The 21068-nt window shown below is 46.5% G+C and overlaps 1 protein-coding gene across 2 annotated transcripts; it reads right to left on the bottom strand.

The window, feature by feature from the left end:
• Positions 1–75: 75 nt before the first annotated feature.
• On the bottom strand, positions 76–19629 carry LOC128340654 (fascin-like). 2 transcript variants are annotated; one of them, XM_053286059.1, is made up of 8 exons: positions 19257–19629; positions 15609–15858; positions 6316–6378; positions 5152–5433; positions 3734–3852; positions 2495–2648; positions 1247–1420; positions 76–339 (listed from the first exon to the last, which is right to left on the bottom strand). In XM_053286059.1, exons 1-8 carry the CDS (start codon positions 19560–19562, stop codon positions 140–142), a joined length of 1548 nt encoding a protein of 515 aa, XP_053142034.1. In that variant the 5' UTR covers positions 19563–19629; the 3' UTR covers positions 76–139. The 2 variants fall into 2 exon arrangements, with proteins under 2 accessions (XP_053142034.1, XP_053142035.1); XM_053286060.1 differs by lacking the exon at positions 6316–6378.
• Between the last annotated feature and the right edge of the window lie 1439 nt (positions 19630–21068).

Below are 21068 nucleotides of genomic sequence, written 5' to 3'. Positions count from 1 at the left end.
CAAACAGTTCTTAAGCAAGTTCACAGGAAAGGATATCGGTTAGGCTAAGTCCTAGCAGTTTGGCATCATTCCATATTTCCCAGAGATCAGAGCCCACACAGCAGGCGTTTATTGGTGGGCATAATAGGGTGAGAAGCCCTCAGTAATGGAACAGTGTTGCATTAGATGAGTCTGAAGCTCCAGCCCAGAAACGGCCTCCTTGTTCAGCCACAATAAACTTGTTGTTGGAAGCTTTGAGGATGAGGCAGCTGGAGGATGCAAACTGGATGGTGAAATTGCTGGGGTGGTCACTGGCTGCCATGATTTGTCCGTCTTTATCCAGGGCCCAGTAGTTATTGCCTGAAGATAGAATGGCAGGGTTAGCGGAAGAAAGTGTGAAGACAAAGGCATGGTCAACTACAGTCCTGGGTTTCCCCAACTTTTACAGCAACCAGTTGATGAAAGGAACTGCACATTACTAGGATGTGCTGCTTATGGCACATGGTACTACCAAGTACAACTTGAGAAGAAAAGATGCATGACAAGAAATCACACCTCAACGGTATTACTATTCATCCTTAACTGGGCCTAGGAGACTGCTGTCTACATGCCATGGAACTGGACAATTGTGGGAAAATGAGGTTAACTGCAAATTAGCTTCATGGAAGATGTCGGTGGGAATGTCTGATTTTCTCATACAGGAAAACCTCCGTATTCGCCTGGGTTCCGTACCCAGCTAGTGAAGTGAATATCAAAACGGCAAACACTGAGTAATTGGGACAATGGCATTGCGACGATTAGGTTCCTAAGGGGGAAACAGCCAAAAAAACCCAGAAAAAAGCATGGTAAAGTGCTCTACTGTGCTCTGTGGGTCTCCAGCAGTCCTGCAGTGCCCCCAAGAGTTGAAAATCACCTCCCCCCACCCACACACACACCCTGGGGGGGGGGGGAATGAGCCACAAAATGGCAGCTGGAAATGACCTCTGAGGTCATTTCCGGCCACCCCCAACTCACAGATATGCAGGTTTAACCCTCCCCCGCCAGATTTTTTTCAACTGCATATAACAAGGTTGGGCGTCCATTAGCTGACCGCAGATATGCGAAACCATCCACAAATATATAGGCTCTCCTGTACAGCTATAACTGATGTGGGTTTATTTATTTATTTTTAAGCATCTTCTGCTACATCACACCAATACTCCATGAATTCCCTCCCTTTGCTGGGATTTCCCCTCAGTCCTTTCCCCAAGCTTGGGAACATACTGACCAATTTGGAAGTTGTAGTAGCCTTCTTCTGTGAGTGACAGACTGCTGGCAACATAGCTGACACAGTTTGCTTCCAGATGTTTCACACTATTGCCCAGTCCCACGTAGCCAGCATCACTGTGCAGGACCAGCAGTGGCCGGTTCACCAGCACCAGCAGAAAGTCTTCACTCTTACCTATAGGTGTAAAAGAAACCACTTGTGTTCACCCAGGTCTACACCAGCGACTCCTCTGAGGGCAGAGCAGATCTGGCCCAGCTTCCCAGAAGAGCTCAGAAGTGTCTCATCAGCCCTCCCTTTTTGCTCAAAAGCATTTCTCCAGGGAAAAGTAGCTTCAGTGTTGGAGGTCAGAAGTTTGGGAAATGGTAATAATCACCCCACAATGAGCCAGAATGAGCATCTGAATGGGAGGGGGCATTGGCATAACATACTCCCAGTGACCTAGAGCTAAAATGGTTTCTTATAATCTTCCAGACACTATTCCAAGTCCTGGTTTTGACCTAGAAAACCTTTGTAGACTTAGATTTAACATACCTTTGAAACTGCCTCTTCCCTCACAGTTTCTCATGACTTCCAAGATCAGCTGCATTTGTTCTCTCAAGCCCACTGTTCATGCAACAGAAAGGTGGACTAGAGAGGTGGTTTTGGTAGCTACAATTGTGGAGTTCCTTCCTATAACCACTCACCAGATCATGTAACTTAAGTAATGTTAAGACTATTTGGTGTGGTGGCTTTCAGTGTCCAGGGATATGCCTGTAGAATGACAGAACTTTAGTCTCTTGTGTTTCAGTTGTACTCAGTGAGATGTGTATATTATCAACCATGTTAGCTTCTCCAAAGTCTGAAGTAGGGGAAGGGAGCCACGGCTAGATATTAAATAATGCGTATCCCATCCTGTGAGGGCAGGGTTCTGTGACTATTGGTTAAAAACAAAAAGGAACCTGCTTCTTGAACCATAGAGGTCTCTGAGAAGCTATGACGTGGACTTGTTTCTCATGCTACATCTTTAAACCCAAGACCAGCTTGGTGTAGACGTGCAGAAATCTTCCCTACCTGGCTATTGAGAGAGAAGGGACTAACATAGGAAGTGAACCTGGGTTTTCTCTTAGCTGAATTAAAGCCAGCAAACATGAGAGAAGGCCCTGAAAACCCATTCCACTCTCCCAAATACTACAATATCTCCCCCAACTTGAACCATGGTTGCTTGTCCCCATTGGTGCCCTGTAAGAGAAGGTCTCTACCAACTTGTACCTGCCACTTTGGGAATGGCCAGGAGCTGTCCATTAGGCCGCATGGACACATATTTGTCACCTATGCGCAGCGACACCTTCTGCTCCTGATACTGGAGGTCAAACCAGACATTCTTGTCCTGCTTGCTGCCGCTGACAATACAGTCGTTGGGACCCTGCAACGTGAAATGTGTTAGCTGGAAAGGCCTCTTTTTGTACTTCTGCCTCATCCTATGTGGCAGAACACACCTGCTGGGGCCCCATACTGACTGCTCCTTTCAAGCTGCATTCCTATGCACCATGACACAGTTGGAGTCAGACCATAAATTTGCAGTGGTTTGAACTTAATATGATAGTCTCAGCATTTCCCATTTCTTTGGTCCAGCTGCCATCACCAATCAAATAGGTTTCTCAGGACTACCAAAACCTGCAAAACTGTTTGATCAGACGTAATAGTTAGACAAGTGTGCACTCCATGCACAATAACTGTTCTATCATAACCACCCTAAATTCTCTTTAAAAGCCTGCCTCCCAAGTTAAGCAGCCTTTAGTAGCTGGCAGCGTCCAAGGGGGTTATTTAGGCTGTTGTGATTCTGAATAATTCACCTACACTTTATGTACAGGAGCACACTATCCACTATCCTGCCCCCCACAGAATGAATTGTGTATAACCATGTTCCCTGCTATGCTCCTTAAAGGGGAAACAATCATTTTCCCTGTAGCAGACAGAAGCACTCTCAGAAAGCTGGGGAGGGCCTCACTATAATATCAGCATGGATATAAGTTGTCCAGGAGAAAGTATCCAAATGCCTGCTCTCTTCTTGCTATTGCTGCTTTCTCAGGGTGGATTCAGGTGAACATCTATGGGAACAAGGGTTGCTGGACTTAAAAGATAGAACATTCACACACTCCTTGCTCACATTTTAAATGAAATGTACTGGTAAGCTGTGATCTAGTCATTTATCGTGTCAAAGCATCTACATGAACAGCCTTGATGTAAACATAACAGTTCTGGAAACATCATCATGTCTGTTCTCACTGGTGGCATATTCAGAAGCACAGGAGTGTTTTGTTTATTTAATCAATCAATCAATCAATCAATCAATCAATCAAGTGAACATGGCTTTAGTTCCACACCAAGCAGAGAGAATCCAAGTGATGCCCGCCCTTCCCTTCTAATGGGCAGAAAACACTGCACGTGGTTAGGAGACAATAGCTGGTCCTGCCTATGCTTTTCCTCTCAGCGTGCAGACACACTCACCAAGGACATGTATGTCCCACAGTAGCCACGGAAGCAGACCTTCTTTGTGGTGTCATCAAACAGCAGCTGGAAGATCTCTGTGTTCCCTACAGCCATGGCATTGGCATAGAGGTCAGCACCTGTAATAGACAAAGCAGCAGAAGGCTCAGGCTGGCCCAGAAAATAACAAACACACCCCAGCTCAGAATGGCTGCACATATTCTTGCTGGTTGAAGGCTGCTGCCAGGCTTGTGCCTATCAAGCTACAAAGGTGATGCACAGAGAAGGGGCCAAGGTTTTGTGGCACCAACGTCATTGGAAAGATCCAAATAAGCCTACTATTGAGGCACTAGAGCCAGTGTGGCTTAAGTGCACAGAACAGCCTAGATTCCATATTGCTGTTCAGATCTGGTTTCACTGGGCAAGCCACTATTTCTCAGCATCAGTTTTCCTGGATGGCAGTTTCCAGCATGCACTGGGGCAAGCATGGTGCAGCAATCATTCAACAATGGATGAAGCAGTATAGGGGTTTGGATGTGGGAAATCTCCACAGGCTGTGTTAAAAGCAAGGTATTTTACAGTGTGTGTGTGTGTGTGTGTACACATGTATATACACACACACTATAGGCTGAAGCCAAAGAACTGGCTTTTTGGATCACATCAATATGTGAAAGTAACCCCATCCGCTCTTCCTGCTCTGCATTGCCCCTTTTATTGATTGATTGATTGATTTGATTTGTATACCACCCTTCCAAAATGGCTCAGGATTGGCAGGTCCCCACAGAAAGCCACAACTGCAATGGTTCCACCTGGTAACTCTGTACTCCCTTTGGCTTCCTAGCCCCCGGCCTTCCAAATCTCCCTTTCCTGTTGATTTCCTTTCTAACAACAAAACGCAGCCCCTGTCCTCAGCCTTACATGTAGCTTAGTTCAAATCCTACTTTCTCTTTGGCTCCATCTTTCTTGAACATCATGCTTATACCACCCATTGTCTCCTTAGAGCTTTGCTCTTCAGCTCACTGCCTCTCTGTTCCCACTTCCATTAGCCATCTTGATTTTTGGCCAGCCTCCCAAGAATTTCTGTCTCCCTCCTCTTCCTCCTGCTCAACGTAAGTGCTGTGAATTTTCTTCCGATGACCCCTGTTCCTCATTAGCCTCTTCTCTCTCTCATTAGCCCCTGTCCTATGCCCTTTCCCTCAAGCTTCTTTTGCCTCCCCTTCGACTTCACTGCCTACTCTCTACCCTCTCTTGCTTAACTGCAACCAAATTGAACTTTCCTTTCCATCACAGATTCTTGCCATAAACATTCCTTGTTTGTTGAACAGGTAGAATATTCATGAACATTCTGTCCCATCACACCAGATCAGTGAATCAGTGTCAGGGGCTTTGCCGCCACGTGAGCAATCCAATATAGATCATGCTCCTTTCCCCCATCTTACCTGGCCTGCAGCAGATGAACTTGCTAGTAGATGAGGAGCGAATTGAGACCTGGGCAGGGCTGGATTCCATGCTGAAGAGTTCATCCCGTCCAGGTTTGTCCATCTTTATAGCTCTCATGCCACCTTCACGCCCAGTCAAGTACTTTCCTTCCTCATCCCGGAAGGCCACCAAGCCACCGTTCACCTCCAGGGAGTAGAGAGTTTGTGGGGTGATCTCTGGCACCAGTGAGCCATTGGAAGCCAGGAGTTTGCCACCCCCATTCCTTAAGCCATATTTCTTCACTGGTGATAAAGGCAGGAGAGACAATGTGAGAGTGTTAACTAGGTTTGGTGTTTACACCAGGACACTAGTCTCCAAATGAATGCCTACAGAGCAGCATCAAGGGGTCAATGTTCATTTCACTGCAGGTTTAGAGCTGAGACCCCAGCTGCCCCGCATTACCACACATTCAGATACCTTCCAAGACCCTAGCTGCATCCGTCTATAACCTATTCCGTTGTGTTTCTCTCGCTTTTAACATTTTATAGCCTTCCTAGATTTGTCTTATGGATCCTCAGTCTTTTACTGAAATTGGAAACTTGGAAGTTCATTGGATAATAGTTTTGAAATTAAGATCAAATTTTGGACCACTTTGGTGCCCAGCCATCAACTTTCATGTAGATCTTATTTTTCTGCCACTTATCTTGGGAGTTACATGGGCAGACTCTAGATGCAGTTTGACACCATGGCCCTGACCTAGATATAATTCGACACACCATGGCCCATGCAGCCAGAGACAGTGTTTGGAGAGGTTTGGCGTTCCCATTTGCACTGAATGTGGAAGGCAACATACACCCCTTTCCACACTACACATGTAACACAAATGTATAGGCTGTTTCACATCTGAACATGCAGTGGAAGGTAGAGGTGCACGCTAATCTGTACATGCAGTTCCCAGTTTGGCAAGGGAATCTGCACAGAAGCCACTTCTGCACATATATTCCCTCTTTCGCTGCATTGGGACACATGTGCTGCTAGCATCTAACTCAAGTCTTATCCAAAAGTTTTGCATACTGTAGTAAGCAGAACTTTTCTAAGGTTATGCAAGCAGATTCATATTGTTAAGGAAATCAAACATGGTGCCATCCACAGTGACTCTCTGGGCAAACAGAATTTCAATTCACCTGGTATGTGTTGGGGGCCGAAAAATGGCCTTCTGTCAGCAGAGTTTGCCTCGGGCTGCGGACCTATTGAGGAGACGCAAATGACTCAAGCTGAACTTTTTCACACATTCAACACAGAGGACTATTTTAGAAAGTGCATGGGCTTGGTACCTGCTCAGACAGAAGCCCTAGTCACACATTATGTTCAACATTTGTATGAGTGTACAGTGTATACCAGTACAGTGATTCACACGTTGTGTTGGACACAGATACAGCAGTACACTTCCTATCCATACCATACATTTGAGGGGCCTGCACCCAGGTTCCCTTTTAAAATGAACACAGGTACAGTTATTCACACAAACACATGTACAGGTGTGCAAACATCTATACAGTTGCACAACACAATGTCTCAATAGGGCTAGAGATATGCAGGGTTTTTTGCCTTCTCAGACCACAGGGCTTGACAGTTCCTAGATGCCAGCTTGCCATGGCATCTGGAAATTTAAGTGTGGCACCTGAGCAAGGTAATGGATGGACATAACCAGAAGAAGACACGGAAGGCGGAGGCAGATTGTTCCCTCCTCCTCCTGGTCACTGCAGTCCATCAATGATGGATGCGAGGAGTGCGGGGGAGGGAGCACGCAAGGCAGGGAATCCACCCTCCCCGCAATGGACTGGAGGATGTTGCTAAGGGCAAGCAGTTGAGTCCGTCACCTCAAGGAACAGAGGACAATCAGTGCATCAGCTCCAACCCATCCCAGTAGAAGGCAGTCTGCGTCTTAAAGCCAAATTTGTAGAAGCCTGTCCTATCAGTGCGCCCTTTGTTGAACACTTGGAAATCTTTGTGCACAATTGTGTGCATGCACAGCTCACTGTGGATGGGGTATTACTACCAAGAGTGGCAACGGAAGATGACATTTCTTCCTCCTTCCCCACCCCATTAAGCTCCTACTATCACACATAAACAATCACCATTATTACAAAGTAGCAGTTCTCCATAGAGGCGAGAAAAGGCTCTACCTGCTCTAGGTTCTTCTCCCTCTCTGGAACTGCACCCCCCCTGCCCCGCCCCACATTCCAGGTGTCCCACTCTCTCCCCAGTGGTTTGCTGCATGGTTTGTCAAATTTGTACACTGCCCCAAGCTTTCATCTCTGGGTGGTTAACAATAACGTTAAGAATGAAAAGAACGAAGGGCTTCTCTACTGTCATTTATTTCAAGGCAAGGGGAGCCACTTTCTTCTTAGTACTGCCCTGATCCTGAAATGGTAATCAGTGCACAAGTGTAATGGGCAGGAAAACAAGAGAAGAGCTCTGCAACAGAGAACGAGACTGTCTGCTTATTATTTCTTTTATCAAAACAAATAGGGGAAGAGATGCCGGCATTCTAGTGCCAGAGGGGGAGAGTGCATATCCTTGATGGGAGGGAAGAAAGGATTCTTGTACATTCGGCCTGTCTTGAAATGGCAAGACATCATTGTAGGAAATGATGCAGTCTAGCAGTAGATGTTTCTTTTCAAAGAACTACATGAGCACCCACATACTAATGGGGAGTTGAAGTGTTTATCTGTTATGTTACCAAACCAAACCCTTTAAGACAGTTCCCAAGTGGCGTGGCTGCTGTGTATGTGTGTGTTTGGGTGGGGGCTGGAGTTTTCTCCTAATAATGGTCAAGGATACATTTTGGACAATCATACATAACTTCTGTCATAGTAATGCTGGTTGCGCTTCTGTGGAGTGTTGGTTTTAGCAGATATTAACCATTCCCTTGAAAAAATAGGTGACCAGAGAGGAACAGAAACCACATGTATGGGTTGGATTGGGAACAACAGCTCCTTCACAGCTCTGAAACGGCATCATCTCCCACAAGCACTAACAGGCCTTCCTGCAAAGTATATTATGTACTCCAGCCTGGGTGTAAGCAAGTTCCACAAGTCCTTTTTTAGTTATAATAGTCCAGCATCCCGCCATCTGCATAGTCAATGGAGGCAACAGCCTTGCTGCAGGAATATAGCACTGGCACCATTTGTCTCCCCCACTGCCATCTTAAACCAAACCAAACAACACCCCCACCCCCTGCCACCAAAGCATTGAGATATGCATATTCCAGCACAGGGGAAGGAGGGAATATTGTGGCCTCCAACAATCACACAAAGCTCAACAGAAGAGTCACAAAATCGTAAGGCATTGCTGTAGGGGAAAGTGAAGAATGGTGAGACGCCTTTGCTGTTTGTTTGTTTTTAAAGAAGTTAGTCTAGAAGTGCGCTCCTATGTTAGGGTTATGTAGCAGGGCCACACACAGCTTTCTATGACACACTGCAGTATTGCACACAGCAAATACAAGAGCAGCAAATGCACTAGAACAGTGCATTTTCCTCCCAATAGGAAATATAACAGGTCGGGGCTTTTGAAAATGCCATTTCCTTTGCAACTGAACCGCAGCCTTGAAGAAAGGTCGCAGCTATGTGGGGGGGAAAGATGCTTATTTAACACGCAACTTGTTTGTGCAGCAGGGCCTTAAGTTGAAAAACACTGGTCAGCAGCCACTGCGGCTGGGGATGATGGGAACTGTAGTCCAACATCTGGGGACCCAAGGTTGGAAACTCTTGGACTGGAGAAACAAATACATTAACAGTACTGATGAGTATGGTGATGAGGACTGATTCAGCTAACGTTGGTTACCACTCACTCAAGCCCCATAGCTTTGAAGGGGATCTTTCATCACAACTAACTTTAATTGGATTAGGGCATTTACATTTTTTACCTTCTAGGCTTCACGGATGCTTTTCATTTTAAATGCTGTCTTTTATCTTAGTGTTCAAGTTTGCACACTGCTTCTGGGAAGAGATTGCCCAGCCTGCTTGCTTTCAAGATCCAATTTTAGAGCAGCTGGCTGGCTAAAAGATCCCAAGTGGGAAAGGAAACAACAGGTTGCTTACCTGTAACTTTAGTTCTTCTAATGGTGCTCTGTGCTCTTACACGGAGGCACACTGCTTGGTGCCTGCACAGAGACCATGCTGGGAAGTTTGCAAGCTTCTCTTGAGAGGGAGGTTTGGGGCACTAGCCCTGCCCCCTCTGGTGATATGCACTTGGGTCAGCTTTCCCTCAGTCCCTGAGTCTGCTGATGTGAAGAACTACAGAGGGAAGGATGTATAAGAGCACATATGGCCACCTGAAGACCTAAAGTTACAGATACGCAACCTGTTCTTCGACGTGGTCTCTGTGCTTGACACAAATGGGCGCATAGCAAGCTATATCCCAAACGCTTCTTACCCGGAGAAAGATGATTATGCAAAGAGCAACTGTAGGACTGTCATGCCGAAGGAAGCCTCTCGGCAGGCCACAGAGTCCAGGAGTGCAGCAACGACCAAGTTGCAGCTTGACAGATGACTTCCAGGGGAGCAGTGGAATGAGGATACCACCTTTGGGAGGAAGGCAGTATCCAGTTGGATAACCACCTTGCCCTTATGGAATATGAGGTAAGAGAGGCAGACTTGAAAAGCTCATAGTTTGCTGACCCTGCAAACAAATGCAATAGCAATTTAAGAAGGCCACCTTGTACAGGAGCTTGAAGTGAGTGGTCGCTAGGGGTTCAAAGGATGGACCCATGAGGGAGGGAGGGAGGAGAGCACTGGTGATAGGTCCCACACAGGGGCCATGATGGGGTCGAGGGGGTGAAGGTGGGTCAGACCTTTCAGGAATCTCTTAACTGTATGGTTTTGAAACCAGGAGGGTTTCTACACAAGGGCGTGAGCCACTATAGTTGCTAGATGAACCCTGAGAGAGGACAACTGCTTGAGGTATGAGTATGTATTCCCTTTGAGGTAAGGCTTGCCAAGTTAGTGTCACTTTGCCAGGAACTGGAGAAAACGTCGCTGTTTGTGATCATAGGATTTTACCATTGCAGGTTTCCTGGCCACTGAAAGGACTTGCCAGAGTTTCTGTGGGAAGGAGTCTGCATCCTCTACACTGTGAGGTGAATGTTGTGAACATCGGGATGAATGAGTTTCCTTGAGGCTTGGGTAAGTAGGTGAGTATCCATCGGTAGATGCAGGTAAAGCCTGCCCGACATGTAAAGGAGATGGGTGAACCACGGTCTTTGTGGCCACCAGGGAGTTATGAGTATGCAGTCGAGTTGCTTCTGTTGTAATTTGAGGAGGACGTATGAGGGTAGTGGTGGGTAGGCAAAGAGACCCATCCAGGTGAGGGAGAATGCATCTCCGAGTGAATGTCTGTCTCATCCTGCTCTGGAGCAGAAGAGCCTGCACTGGTGATCGTGAAGTGTGGCAAACAGATCTACTTGTGGCATGCCCCAGAGGTGAAAAAGGAGGCCAGGTATTTAGGTGTTTAGTTGCCACTCATCTGAGGATGTCAGTGACCTATTGAGGGCAACTACTGCCATGTTGGTGGTGCCTTGGATGTGCACAGCTCTGGGGGTAATGCGATGGATTATGAACCAGTCCCACATGTTTATCTATATAAACAGGCAAAAGCAGCACAAGCTCCACACCTTTTATTCCTCGCTATGGACATGTGAGGCTAGTGCATAATCCATCACAATACCCCCAGAGCAGTGCACATTTGCTGTGGTGTTGTCAGTTTGTATGGTGACCGCTGAATTGCACAGAATGGGTAAAAAATCTCCTTAGGGCCTTGAAGATTCCCAACAACTCCAGGTAATTGATGTGGCGGTGGGATCTGGTGACTGTCTAGAGACCACGAAGGTGGAAGTGTCCTTGTGAGCTCCTCAATCTGTCTGATGAGTCCATGGTCACAACACAACTTGGCTGTCAAGGTTGGGATGGAGTACCCCCCAACATGTGAGGAGTATGCATCCACCAGAAGACAGATTGCCAGACTAATCAAGTCATGCAAAGATGGAGGCATTGAGAGTCCCTCTGGGGGTCAAAGTTGTGAAGGAACCAATGCTGGAGAGTGCAAGATCATAGACAGGCATATGGAATGACATGCATCATAGACACCATGTAGCCCAGTAGTTGCTGAATAGTCTTCGCGGTGTGAGAGTGTATTGAGACCAACTTCTTGGCTAAAGGCCCAAGGGTATGGAGTCTGTGTGGCATGAATACTCTGGCTTTGATGGAGCAGAAGAAGAGACCAATAAACTCTATGGATGTGGAGGGAGTAAGGTGGGCTTTCCCATAGCTGATCTGAAGACCCAGGTGGTTGAGAACGTCTACTGTAGCTGTGATGGTGGCTTCTGTGGTGTGTGGGGATCAGCCCCAAATCAGTCACTCATTCAGGAATGGGAAGATGGATTCGAGTTAGGCAACTGCTGGAGCTGTGCCCTTAGTAAATACTCTGGAGGCAGAGGCTAGGCTGAAAGGTAAAGACTTGAACTGATAGGTTTCCATACTGATTTTGAAATGGAAGTATTTTTGATGATAAGCCCCAATGGTGAGGTGATAATATGCATCTTTCAAGCCCAGAGAGGTGAACCAAGCCCCTTTTTGGATGAGAGGGACTGTGATCATCTGAAAGCATCTGTATGTGATGCAACGGTTCAGTCCTCTGAGGTCTAAGTTGGGTTGAAGATGCGCCCCGCCCCCCATCATTCTTGGGTATGGTGAAATATGGGGAATAGAAACCACTGCTTGTTGTATTGAACACCTGTTCTATGGCATCTGTCTCCAAAAGGGAGGCAACTTCATCCCTCAGGATGGGAGTGGGAGCAGTGATGACTGGATGGGATGAGGTGTGTGCATGAGAATTCCAATGCATAGCCTACCCATATGATGGTGAGGACCCAGGAATCTGTTGTGATGGATTCCAATTCCTGAAGGTATGGTGACAGGTGCATCCCTGCAGGCTACACATGTGCATAGTCATTGCTTTTTAGGGAAGGACGATCGCGTTTTGTATCTTTGAGGTCCGCTGGATAGTGTAAGGTTGCCGCTTGCCATACTGGGGCAAATTTTGGTTCCGGAAGGAACGATCAGATGTAGAGAATTGGGTCATATGTCATGATGGTTGGAGTTGGGTCCACCGAGTGGGCCTGTTGGGGTAGGAGGTGGATGCCTGGAAGCTCGTGAGGTCTGCCATGTTACAGAGTTTCTGCAAGGTGTCATCTGTCACTGGCAGCTGCTTCTCTATGGTTGCAGGCAGGCAGAAGTTTCTCTCAGCCCTATCTTGGAGATGCCAGGGAGGGAACTTGGGACATGCTCTTCCCAGAGCAGCCCCATCCCGCTAAGGGGAATTTCTTACAGTGCTCACATGTAGTCTCCCATTCAAATGCAACTAGGGCAGATCCTGCTTAGCCAAGGGGACAATTCATGCTTGCTACCACAAGACCAGCTCTTATTTAGCTAGATGAGCCACCTCCTTTGAGAACACTTTGGACAGCTATTTCTTGTCCAGTGAGAGATGGTCCAGAAATGGAGCAAGCTTTTCTCATAGAAAATGGTTGTATTCGGCATTGTACACCTGTTAATTAGCTGTTGTACACCTGTTTTGTACACTGTTAATTAGCAATGTACACCTGTTAATTGAGGTGGAGTGCTGAGACCAAGTATAAATGTCTCCCAAAGGTGTCTAACTTGTGACCCTTGCAGTCTGCAAGTGTTGAGGGTGAACTCATCCTGTTCTTTGATACAGACGTTTCTACCAGCACCAAATTAGGAGTAGATTGCTTTTGGAGGGATTTGCCTGTTACCTCCTCCATGTCGATGCCATAAAGGTTTTCTAGTCTCCTGGTCAGTTGGAGTAAAGATGATGGCTTTTGCCAACAGGTTTTTGCAGTGTCCATCAACATGGGAAGGGAGATAGGCACTCAAGTATCTGCATCAATTATGCCAAAGAGTGAATCTAACTCCCCTTGATTTTGTAGGGAGAATTGAACCCCAAGGAGGCTGCCATACAAGAAATATAGTCAGCATCTAGTTTATAGTCTTCCAAAGGGGAACCTGGCTTTGAGTCCACTAGGAGATCCATGGGAGAAGAGTCTAAGGATGTTCAAAGAGCCTAAGGGACTCTGCCTCTTTGTCCTCCAGCTCTGGATCCTGGTCTTTGTTGGATTATGGTTTACACTGGTCTGGTTGAGTGTCTCCTGGTGGAGGCTGGTGTAATTTTGGAGCGTCCAGCGGTTGCAATACCTGTGATCTTGGCTTAGATGGCTGTGGTGCCTGTGATCCTGGAACTGGAGGTGTCAGGCTCGACCTTGGCTTAGCAGGGTGCCTTTGTGGTAGAGGTTTGTCCCCGGGAGGGTCATGTGCAGGTCTTTTGGGAGTCTGAGGTGAGGACGGTCTGTCCTGGTGTCGGTGAGGTGATCTGGAGCAAGAGGTCCTATAGTGATCATCCCAGTAGGCTGGATAATGTTTTCTGTCTCTTTTGGCATAGACATCCCTGTAGAGGTCCAAGAAGTTGTCTCAAAACCAACATGTAGCCTTGTCACTGAGTAACCCGTATGGGTCAGTGTCAGTCTCATGTATACTTAGGTTCAGGTTCATGGTGGTATGAACCTGAAGTGTGATAGTAGTCATACGTTGGATGTTTGTCCGAGTTGTGGTAATACCTGTCACAGTACAAGACTTGTTCAGGGATAGTTTCCAGGTGGTAGGGTCCTGATAATAGGAATGATGCTTGTGTCTGGTATAAGGGTCGAGATCTGAAAGGTAATCTTCAAGTTCTGAGTGTGCATCCCCACAGTCGGAGTTTGAATTTACCGTTGTCCGGTTCTGAGGGAGGATATAAAGGCTCTTAGGGAGTTATATGTTCCTGTTCGGGGTCAAAAGTGGGTTTCAGCTGGGTGTCCCAGTTCGAATGTTGGTGCTGGATGGAGTGTATGGAATCGGGTGGTTGAGGTCCTGATGGGTAGGCCTTTATCTGGGGTATGAAGAATGAGCCGCGTGGAAGCTCCTGGGAAGGAGGAGGTTGTGAGGACTTTAACAGTTCTGTTGAAAGTTAACTGTTTTTCTTCTTCTTTGGTTTGGGTGGGGCTGAGGGAGCATCTTCTCGGGCCCGGTTTTTTGTAAATGTCAGCTGGGGTTGTGCGTGGGTGTTGGTATCAACTGGGCAAGGCAGTTTCTTCTTTTTCTTAAGAGTGGAGTCGACAGGTGTCAGGACCAAAGTGTCTGTCAACTTTTTGCACTTTAACACCGTAGTGGTGGTCGATATCATGTCAGGCCCCAGCAAAGGGGTCAAAGGAGTAATAGACTCAACAGTCAGGGTGTGGGTTGGAGGTGGGGCTACCAGCAGGGCCATCGACATCATGGGCGAACCCGATGTTGTTGTATGGGGATAGCCAAGACACTCCTCTGTGGTACTTTGCATCGTGGTGAGGGTGGACGCCGCCTGAAATGAATGTAAAGTCTATTCCCACAGCCAGGAGTCTAACCTGGAGGCTCTATTCTAGCATGCTTGCTTGGGGAAATTGAGGCCGTGCACACATGTGTTGGTGATGTGGGCCTCACATAAGAACCTAAGAAATGCCCTGCTGGATCAGGCCCAGGGCCTATCTAGTCCAGCATCCTGTTTCACACAGTGGCCCACCCGTTGCCCCTGGGGATCCCACAGGCAAGTGATGAGGGCATGCCCTCTCTCCTGCTGCTGTTCCCCTGCAACTGGTAATGAGAAGCATTGTGCCTCTGAGGCTGGAGGCGGCCCACAGACACCAGACTAGTAGCCATAGATAGCTGAGGCATTTATAGCTGAGGCAAAAGAGGCAGCGGGTGTGGCCGTCAGTGGAAGAGAGTTTGGCCCCATACCTTGTGCACTTTTTGGAAGTGACCTTGCTGGCTATATACACCATGGGAGTGGCGAGTTCCCGAGCTCCACAACCGATCCGGGGGTGGGGAAGAGTGGCATGGGTTGAAAATGAAAACAAAAAATGAGAGGTGGGGAACAAGAGAAATAAAACAAGGATAAAGTAAAATAAGCAGTAAAAAAAAAAGCAGTATAAAAGAAGACAGAGCATTTTAAAGAAGCTCAGACAAAGTCGATCTGTTGGAGGACAAAGAAAGACCGAAGAGGGACAGCCAGCGCAGGGACATATCACCAGAGGGGGCGGGGCTTCCACCCAAAACCTCCATCTCGAGAGAAGCTTGGAAACTTCATGACATGGCCTCTGTGCAGGAACAAAGCCCAATCGTGTAAAGCACAGAGACCCCTTCAAAGATCAGGCTGGTTCTTAAGTTACATCCTCCTACCTGCTGCACAACTCCCAGGTTTTTGAGAGTCACCTGACTGTCCACACTTCTTAATTGTAAGTAACTTTTGTTACGACAGTAGCGTGATCCTTTACCTCCAGGTTGAAATGCTATATAAGGGAAGAGTAAAGTAGGAAAATGCTTCCACTCACCTACGAAATCATAGTAGAGCGTGATGACTGATTCAGCTCCCCAGGGCATATCACGATCACAGCGCAGCATCCCGGCTTTGTCATCACAGCGCAAATAACGCTTCCTGTTGGGGCTGTAGATGGCAACATTGGGGTGCACTGCCAGGTGCAGGGTCCATTTTTCAGTTTCAGTGGCCACCTGGGCAAAGCAAGTGACATTCTCCTCTGCCCCACCCAAGAAGCGCTTGGACTGCTCATTCTGAAGGGTCACCTGTTGGGAAGGAGGGGTGCCCAGTCAGTTGCTTCAACCAAGGCAGGAAGAACTGAAATGATCTCATCGAAAATGAAAGCACCAGAACAGCTCAGGTAACAATTACCTTTAGATAAGTACTATTTGGTTCCAACCACGTGGCTATGAAGTTGTAATAGTCACATCTTTCACATTAAGCCACCCCCATCACAGTGTTCCCAAGCTCTACAGAAAGAGAGGGTGGCTAGGACACACATCTATCAAATGGAAGCAATTGACTTGTTGCAGGAACAACTACCACGTATTTGTTAGTTGCCCCATAACAAGTTGTTCTCTGGGCAGCTCACAGCACAGCATTAAAACATCAAATAAAAACACACAACACATTAACACAGAACACATTATCACATCTGGGGCAACAGACCAAAATGGGGGGAAGGATACAAAATACAATACAAAGCAATTTAAAAACTTTAAAAATCAGTTTTAAAAATCAGTTTTAAAAATCAAAGTTTAAAAGGCCTCCCAAGTGAACAAAAAGATCTTTATCTGCTGTCTAATTGATGAAGCCAGGTGAACCGGGGGTGCAACCACCAAAAAGGCCCTCTCCCTAGAAGCCACCTGCTTCACTTCATTTGGCAAGGGCACTCCTAAGAAGGGCCTTTTAAACTTTGCAGGGCCTCCTAAGAAGATCTTAAGATCTGGGTTGAGACATATGGGGCAAGGCACTCTCTCAGGTAAGCCGGTCCTAAGCCATGTAAGGCTTTAAAGGTAAAAACCAGCACGTTGAACTGGGCCCGGAAGCAGACTGGGAGCCAGTGCAGCTGATGAAGCACTGACGTAATATGTTCAAAACGCCCAGTCCCAATTAATAATCTTGCAGCCCTATTTTGTACCAGCTGCAGTTTCCAGACGATTTTCAAAGGCAGTCCCATGTACAATGCATTGCAGTAATCTAAGTGAGAGGTTACCAGAACATGAGTAACTGTGGCCAAGCTATCTCTGTCCAGGTACATTTGCAGTTGGTGTATCAGCCAAAGCTGATAAAAGGCGTTTTGAGCCACAGAGGCCACTTGAGCCTCTAGCAACAGTGTTGGAGCAGTGTCCTCCCAGCTCCAGGCGGTCTTGGAGGAAACTGATAATCTCTAGACCCATTTCAAACTGGCTTTCGGGCGGGCGATGGGGTGGAGACTGCCTTGGTCGGCCTGACGGATGATCTTCAATTGGGAATTGACAGAGGAAGTGTGACTCTGTTGGTCCTTTTGGATCTCTCGGTGGCTTTCAATACTATTGACCATAGTAACCCTCTGCAAAGTCTGAGGGGACTGGGGGTGGGAGGCACTGCTTTGCAGTGGTTCTGCTCCTACCTCACGGGCAGATTCCTGATGGTGTCTTTTGGAGACTGTTCTTCAAAATCTGAACTTTCTTATGGTGTGCCTCAGGGCTCCATATTGTCTCTGATGTTGTTTAACATCTACATGAAACCGCTGGGAGAGATCATCAAGAGATTTGGCGTAGGGTGTTATCAGTATGCTGATGACACCCAAATCTATTTCTCCATGTCAACATCATAACCATAACCTTCCTAAATGCCTACCTGGAGGCAGTAATGGGTTGGATGAGGGACAACAGGCTGAATCCAGTTAAGACGGAGGTACTAATTGTGCAGGGTCAAAACTTGGGAGATGATTTTGATCTGCCAATTCTGGATGGGGTCATACTCCCCCAGAAGGAACAGGTGCACAGTCTGGGGGTGCTTCTGGATCTGAACCTCTCCCTGGTGTCCAGGTTGAGGTGGTGGCCAGAAGTGCTGCTTATCGGCTTTGGCTGATACACCAGCTGCATCTGTTTCTTGAGATGAATGACCTCAAAACAGCAGTAAATATGCTGCTAACCTCTAGGCTGGATTACTGTAATGTGCTCTATGTGGGGCTGCCTTTGTATGTAGTCCGGAAGCTGCAGTTGGTACAGAATGCAACAGCCAGGTTGGTCTCTGGGTCATCTATGAGAGACCATATTCCTCCTGTGTTGAAAGAACTACACTGGCTGCAGATACGTTTCTGGGCAAAAGACAAGGTGCTAGTTATTACCTATAAAGTCCTAAACAGCTTAGGCCCTGGGTATTTAAGAGAACGTCTTCTTCGCCATGAGCCCCACTGCCTGCTAAGATCATCTAGATAGGTTTGTCTGCAGGTGCCGCCAACTCATCTGGCAGTTACTTGGGAGCAGGCCTTCTCCGTTGCAGCCCCAGGACTTTGGAATGCGCTCGCTGTTGAGATAGGGGCCTCCCCATCCCTGGCAACTTTTTTAAAGGCCCTGAAGATGCATTTATTCACCCTGGCTTTTAATTAGATCTATGGTTCTAAAAAGAAAAAGAAAGAAAGAAAGAAAGAAAGAATGAAAGAAAGAAAGAAAGAAAGAATTTTAAATGTTATTAAATTTTTGATGTTTAAAATATTTTTAATTGTTAAGTGATGATGTTTTAAATTATTTTAATTGTAAACCACCCAGAGACGCAGGTTTTGGGTGGTATAGAAATGTAATAAATAAATAAAGTAATAAAAATAAAATGGGCACCTCAGAATGCAAAGCTGGTCTTGATGCATATAGCAATGACATTATTTGTCCCCCACCCCTAATGGCACAGCAGGGAAATGCTTGACTAACAAGCAGAAGGTTGCCGGTTTGAATCCCCACTGGTACTATTATTGAGCAGCTGTGATATAGGAAGATGCTGAAAGGCATAATCTCAGACTGCAATGGTAAGCCCCTCCTGCATTCTACCGAAAGAAAACCACAGGGCTCTGTGGGCGCCAGAAGTTGAAATCGACTTGATGGCACACTTTCCTTTTTTTAAAAGTAAAAATTGAGGCATCTCTCACTCAGAGCCAGCTGTCCCATGTCCCATGTGGGTACAACTCCCCACAAGTCCACAGTAGTTGATCTCCAGTCCTATGTGGCTGTCTTCACAGGGAAAACACAGTGTCGCAAAGGGAAGAGGTATCTGCCTAATCCTGGGACATTATACTCTCCTAGATGCACATTACACTATCATACTGTGAGAACACAGGAGTCTGCCACTTGGTCAGAACCATGAAGTCCAGATATGGTAGCTAATACAGTAGGTGAGCCAAGACCCTTCTCTTCCCTCAGCTACAATAGTTCCCAAGCTCAGTGAGATCCTTCACTCACTTCTGCCTCTGCTCAAGCACAAATAGGAGTAGCCTGTTCTACCCAGAGACTTGCCATTTCCCCTGAAGAGAGTCTGCCTTTGAGGAAGCTTTTATGGCTCTTATCTTCTCCTCCCCTCCCCCACCCACCCTCTTGATGCAGAACTGCACCATGAATATACCCCAAACTATCAGGCTATGGTTATATAACTGGGAACAACGAGCGTGCATGCGTCTGCATGGCTGCACCTTGCCATCTGGATACTGATGTAGCAGGAAGAAGGTCTGAGGTCCTGGTTTATCCTGATCACAGGTAACTTTGCCGTTCGTGTCAGCTGCCAAATAGCGCTTGAGGGCACTGATCAGGTGAAGTTTCTGGCCAGCCCCTTCTCCTGGGCCGGCCGCCCCAGCTCCATGTGGGGTCACAAACTGCAGTATCCACACCTGGCGGGGCTTCAGCTGCTTGCCTGTGGCTGCCACCTGGAAACGGAAAGGTTCAGCTGTCAAGTACCGGTTGGCTGCATTGACAAGACCAAACTCTACTGAGACGGTCATGGCAGGAATAATTAAGGGACATTAAATGCATTAACTCTTCAGACTTGCTAGCTCGGCCCACCTGAGATTAATCCTGACTCGTGAGATCACAATGGGCGCCTAGCAACCAGGCTGTCTCACCTTCTCAGCACTATCCTACCCATAGAAGACAGTTCAGCATCCAGGCTGCATGCTCAAAGTACTTGTCTCACTCATACCACATAACCCACCAGTCATAGGCATGTTCTTTTGTGACAAATCCTTAGAGGCCAAACAGAGCGCCATCCACACAGAGCATGTACTCTACAGAGCATTTCCTTGAAGGAAAGTCTTGAGAGGTGGATTTGGACTGAAGTTGCTTTGCAAGAGGTCTCTTCCCCAACATCTGAAAATCTTCCATCACAAACTTTGACCACTCTACATCATTAAAGCTTTTGCCTAGGTACAAAGAGAATGTTTAGTAAAAAGGACAATATGTCTGTGATAAACATACACCCACCCACTGCAGAAAGAAATTGAACACCATCATTTCCTGTTCACTTTAGGTCAAATACACCCCAATAAGGCCATAAAACAGCTTGGTGGGTGGTATTAAGCATAACACCATTACAAGGAAAACTTCATTGAGAACATTCCTTTTTAACTATAACTAGAGAGTTTAATGGTATTTGGGGACAATAATGTCCTTAAAATATGAAATGCTACATGTGCAGAATATGAGATCTAATTTATCCCACTGTTTAAACACAATTATCTGTTCAATTATATTTAAAAATATAAAACTAAACTTTGTGCCATTAACATACACAACATTACACCATTTACCTATAACAGTGCAATTCCGTTACAAGAACCAATCTACAGAACTTGCTAGACCCATGTGCCACCAGCCTTCTATAATGTGTTTGCTCTTCAGAAGCTACAAACAGCCAACTATAGCCAGCAATCCAACTAACCTTTATAAAGCAGCTTGCAAGGACCTCTCTTAGTCCTTCATAACGTTTATGGGGCCTAAAGTGCTAAGATGAACATATTCTCACCCATTAGCAACTCAGTCTGTATTTGTATTGTTCAGGGCTTGTAAGTCACTAAGATGCCTGAAGTCAAACTTCAACACCACATTGTACAAATACTGTATTTACCCAGATAGAAGACAATGCTGAATTCAAGATGCCTGCCTTTAAAAATACAGGTTAAACCTGTATTGAACCAAAAGGAAGAGAACTCTCAAATTTAAGAGGACTCCCCAATTTCTAACATCAAAGAACTTGGGAAATAAACTAGCCTTGGATTCAGGTATATACAATAGCTTTCTGTGTGTGAGAAAAGGAGCTATTAACAATTATAGCTATACAAAAAAAGACATCTACTGAGAGTTTGGGGGCCGCCGCTCAGTGGCTGAGCATCTACTTTGCATGCAGGTCCCAGGTTCAAATCCCTGGCATCTCCAGGTAGGGCTGAGTACAACCGGTTGCTTACCTGTAACTTTGGTTCTTCTAGTGGTCATCTGTCCTTTTACACCAAAGG

The sequence above is a fragment of the Hemicordylus capensis genome, chromosome 1, assembly GCF_027244095.1.
Source record: "Hemicordylus capensis ecotype Gifberg chromosome 1, rHemCap1.1.pri, whole genome shotgun sequence".
Taxonomy (NCBI): domain Eukaryota; kingdom Metazoa; phylum Chordata; class Lepidosauria; order Squamata; family Cordylidae; genus Hemicordylus; species Hemicordylus capensis.
The sequence above is the reverse complement of the archived record's forward strand: the minus strand, read 5'-3'. Positions and strand labels throughout refer to the sequence as shown.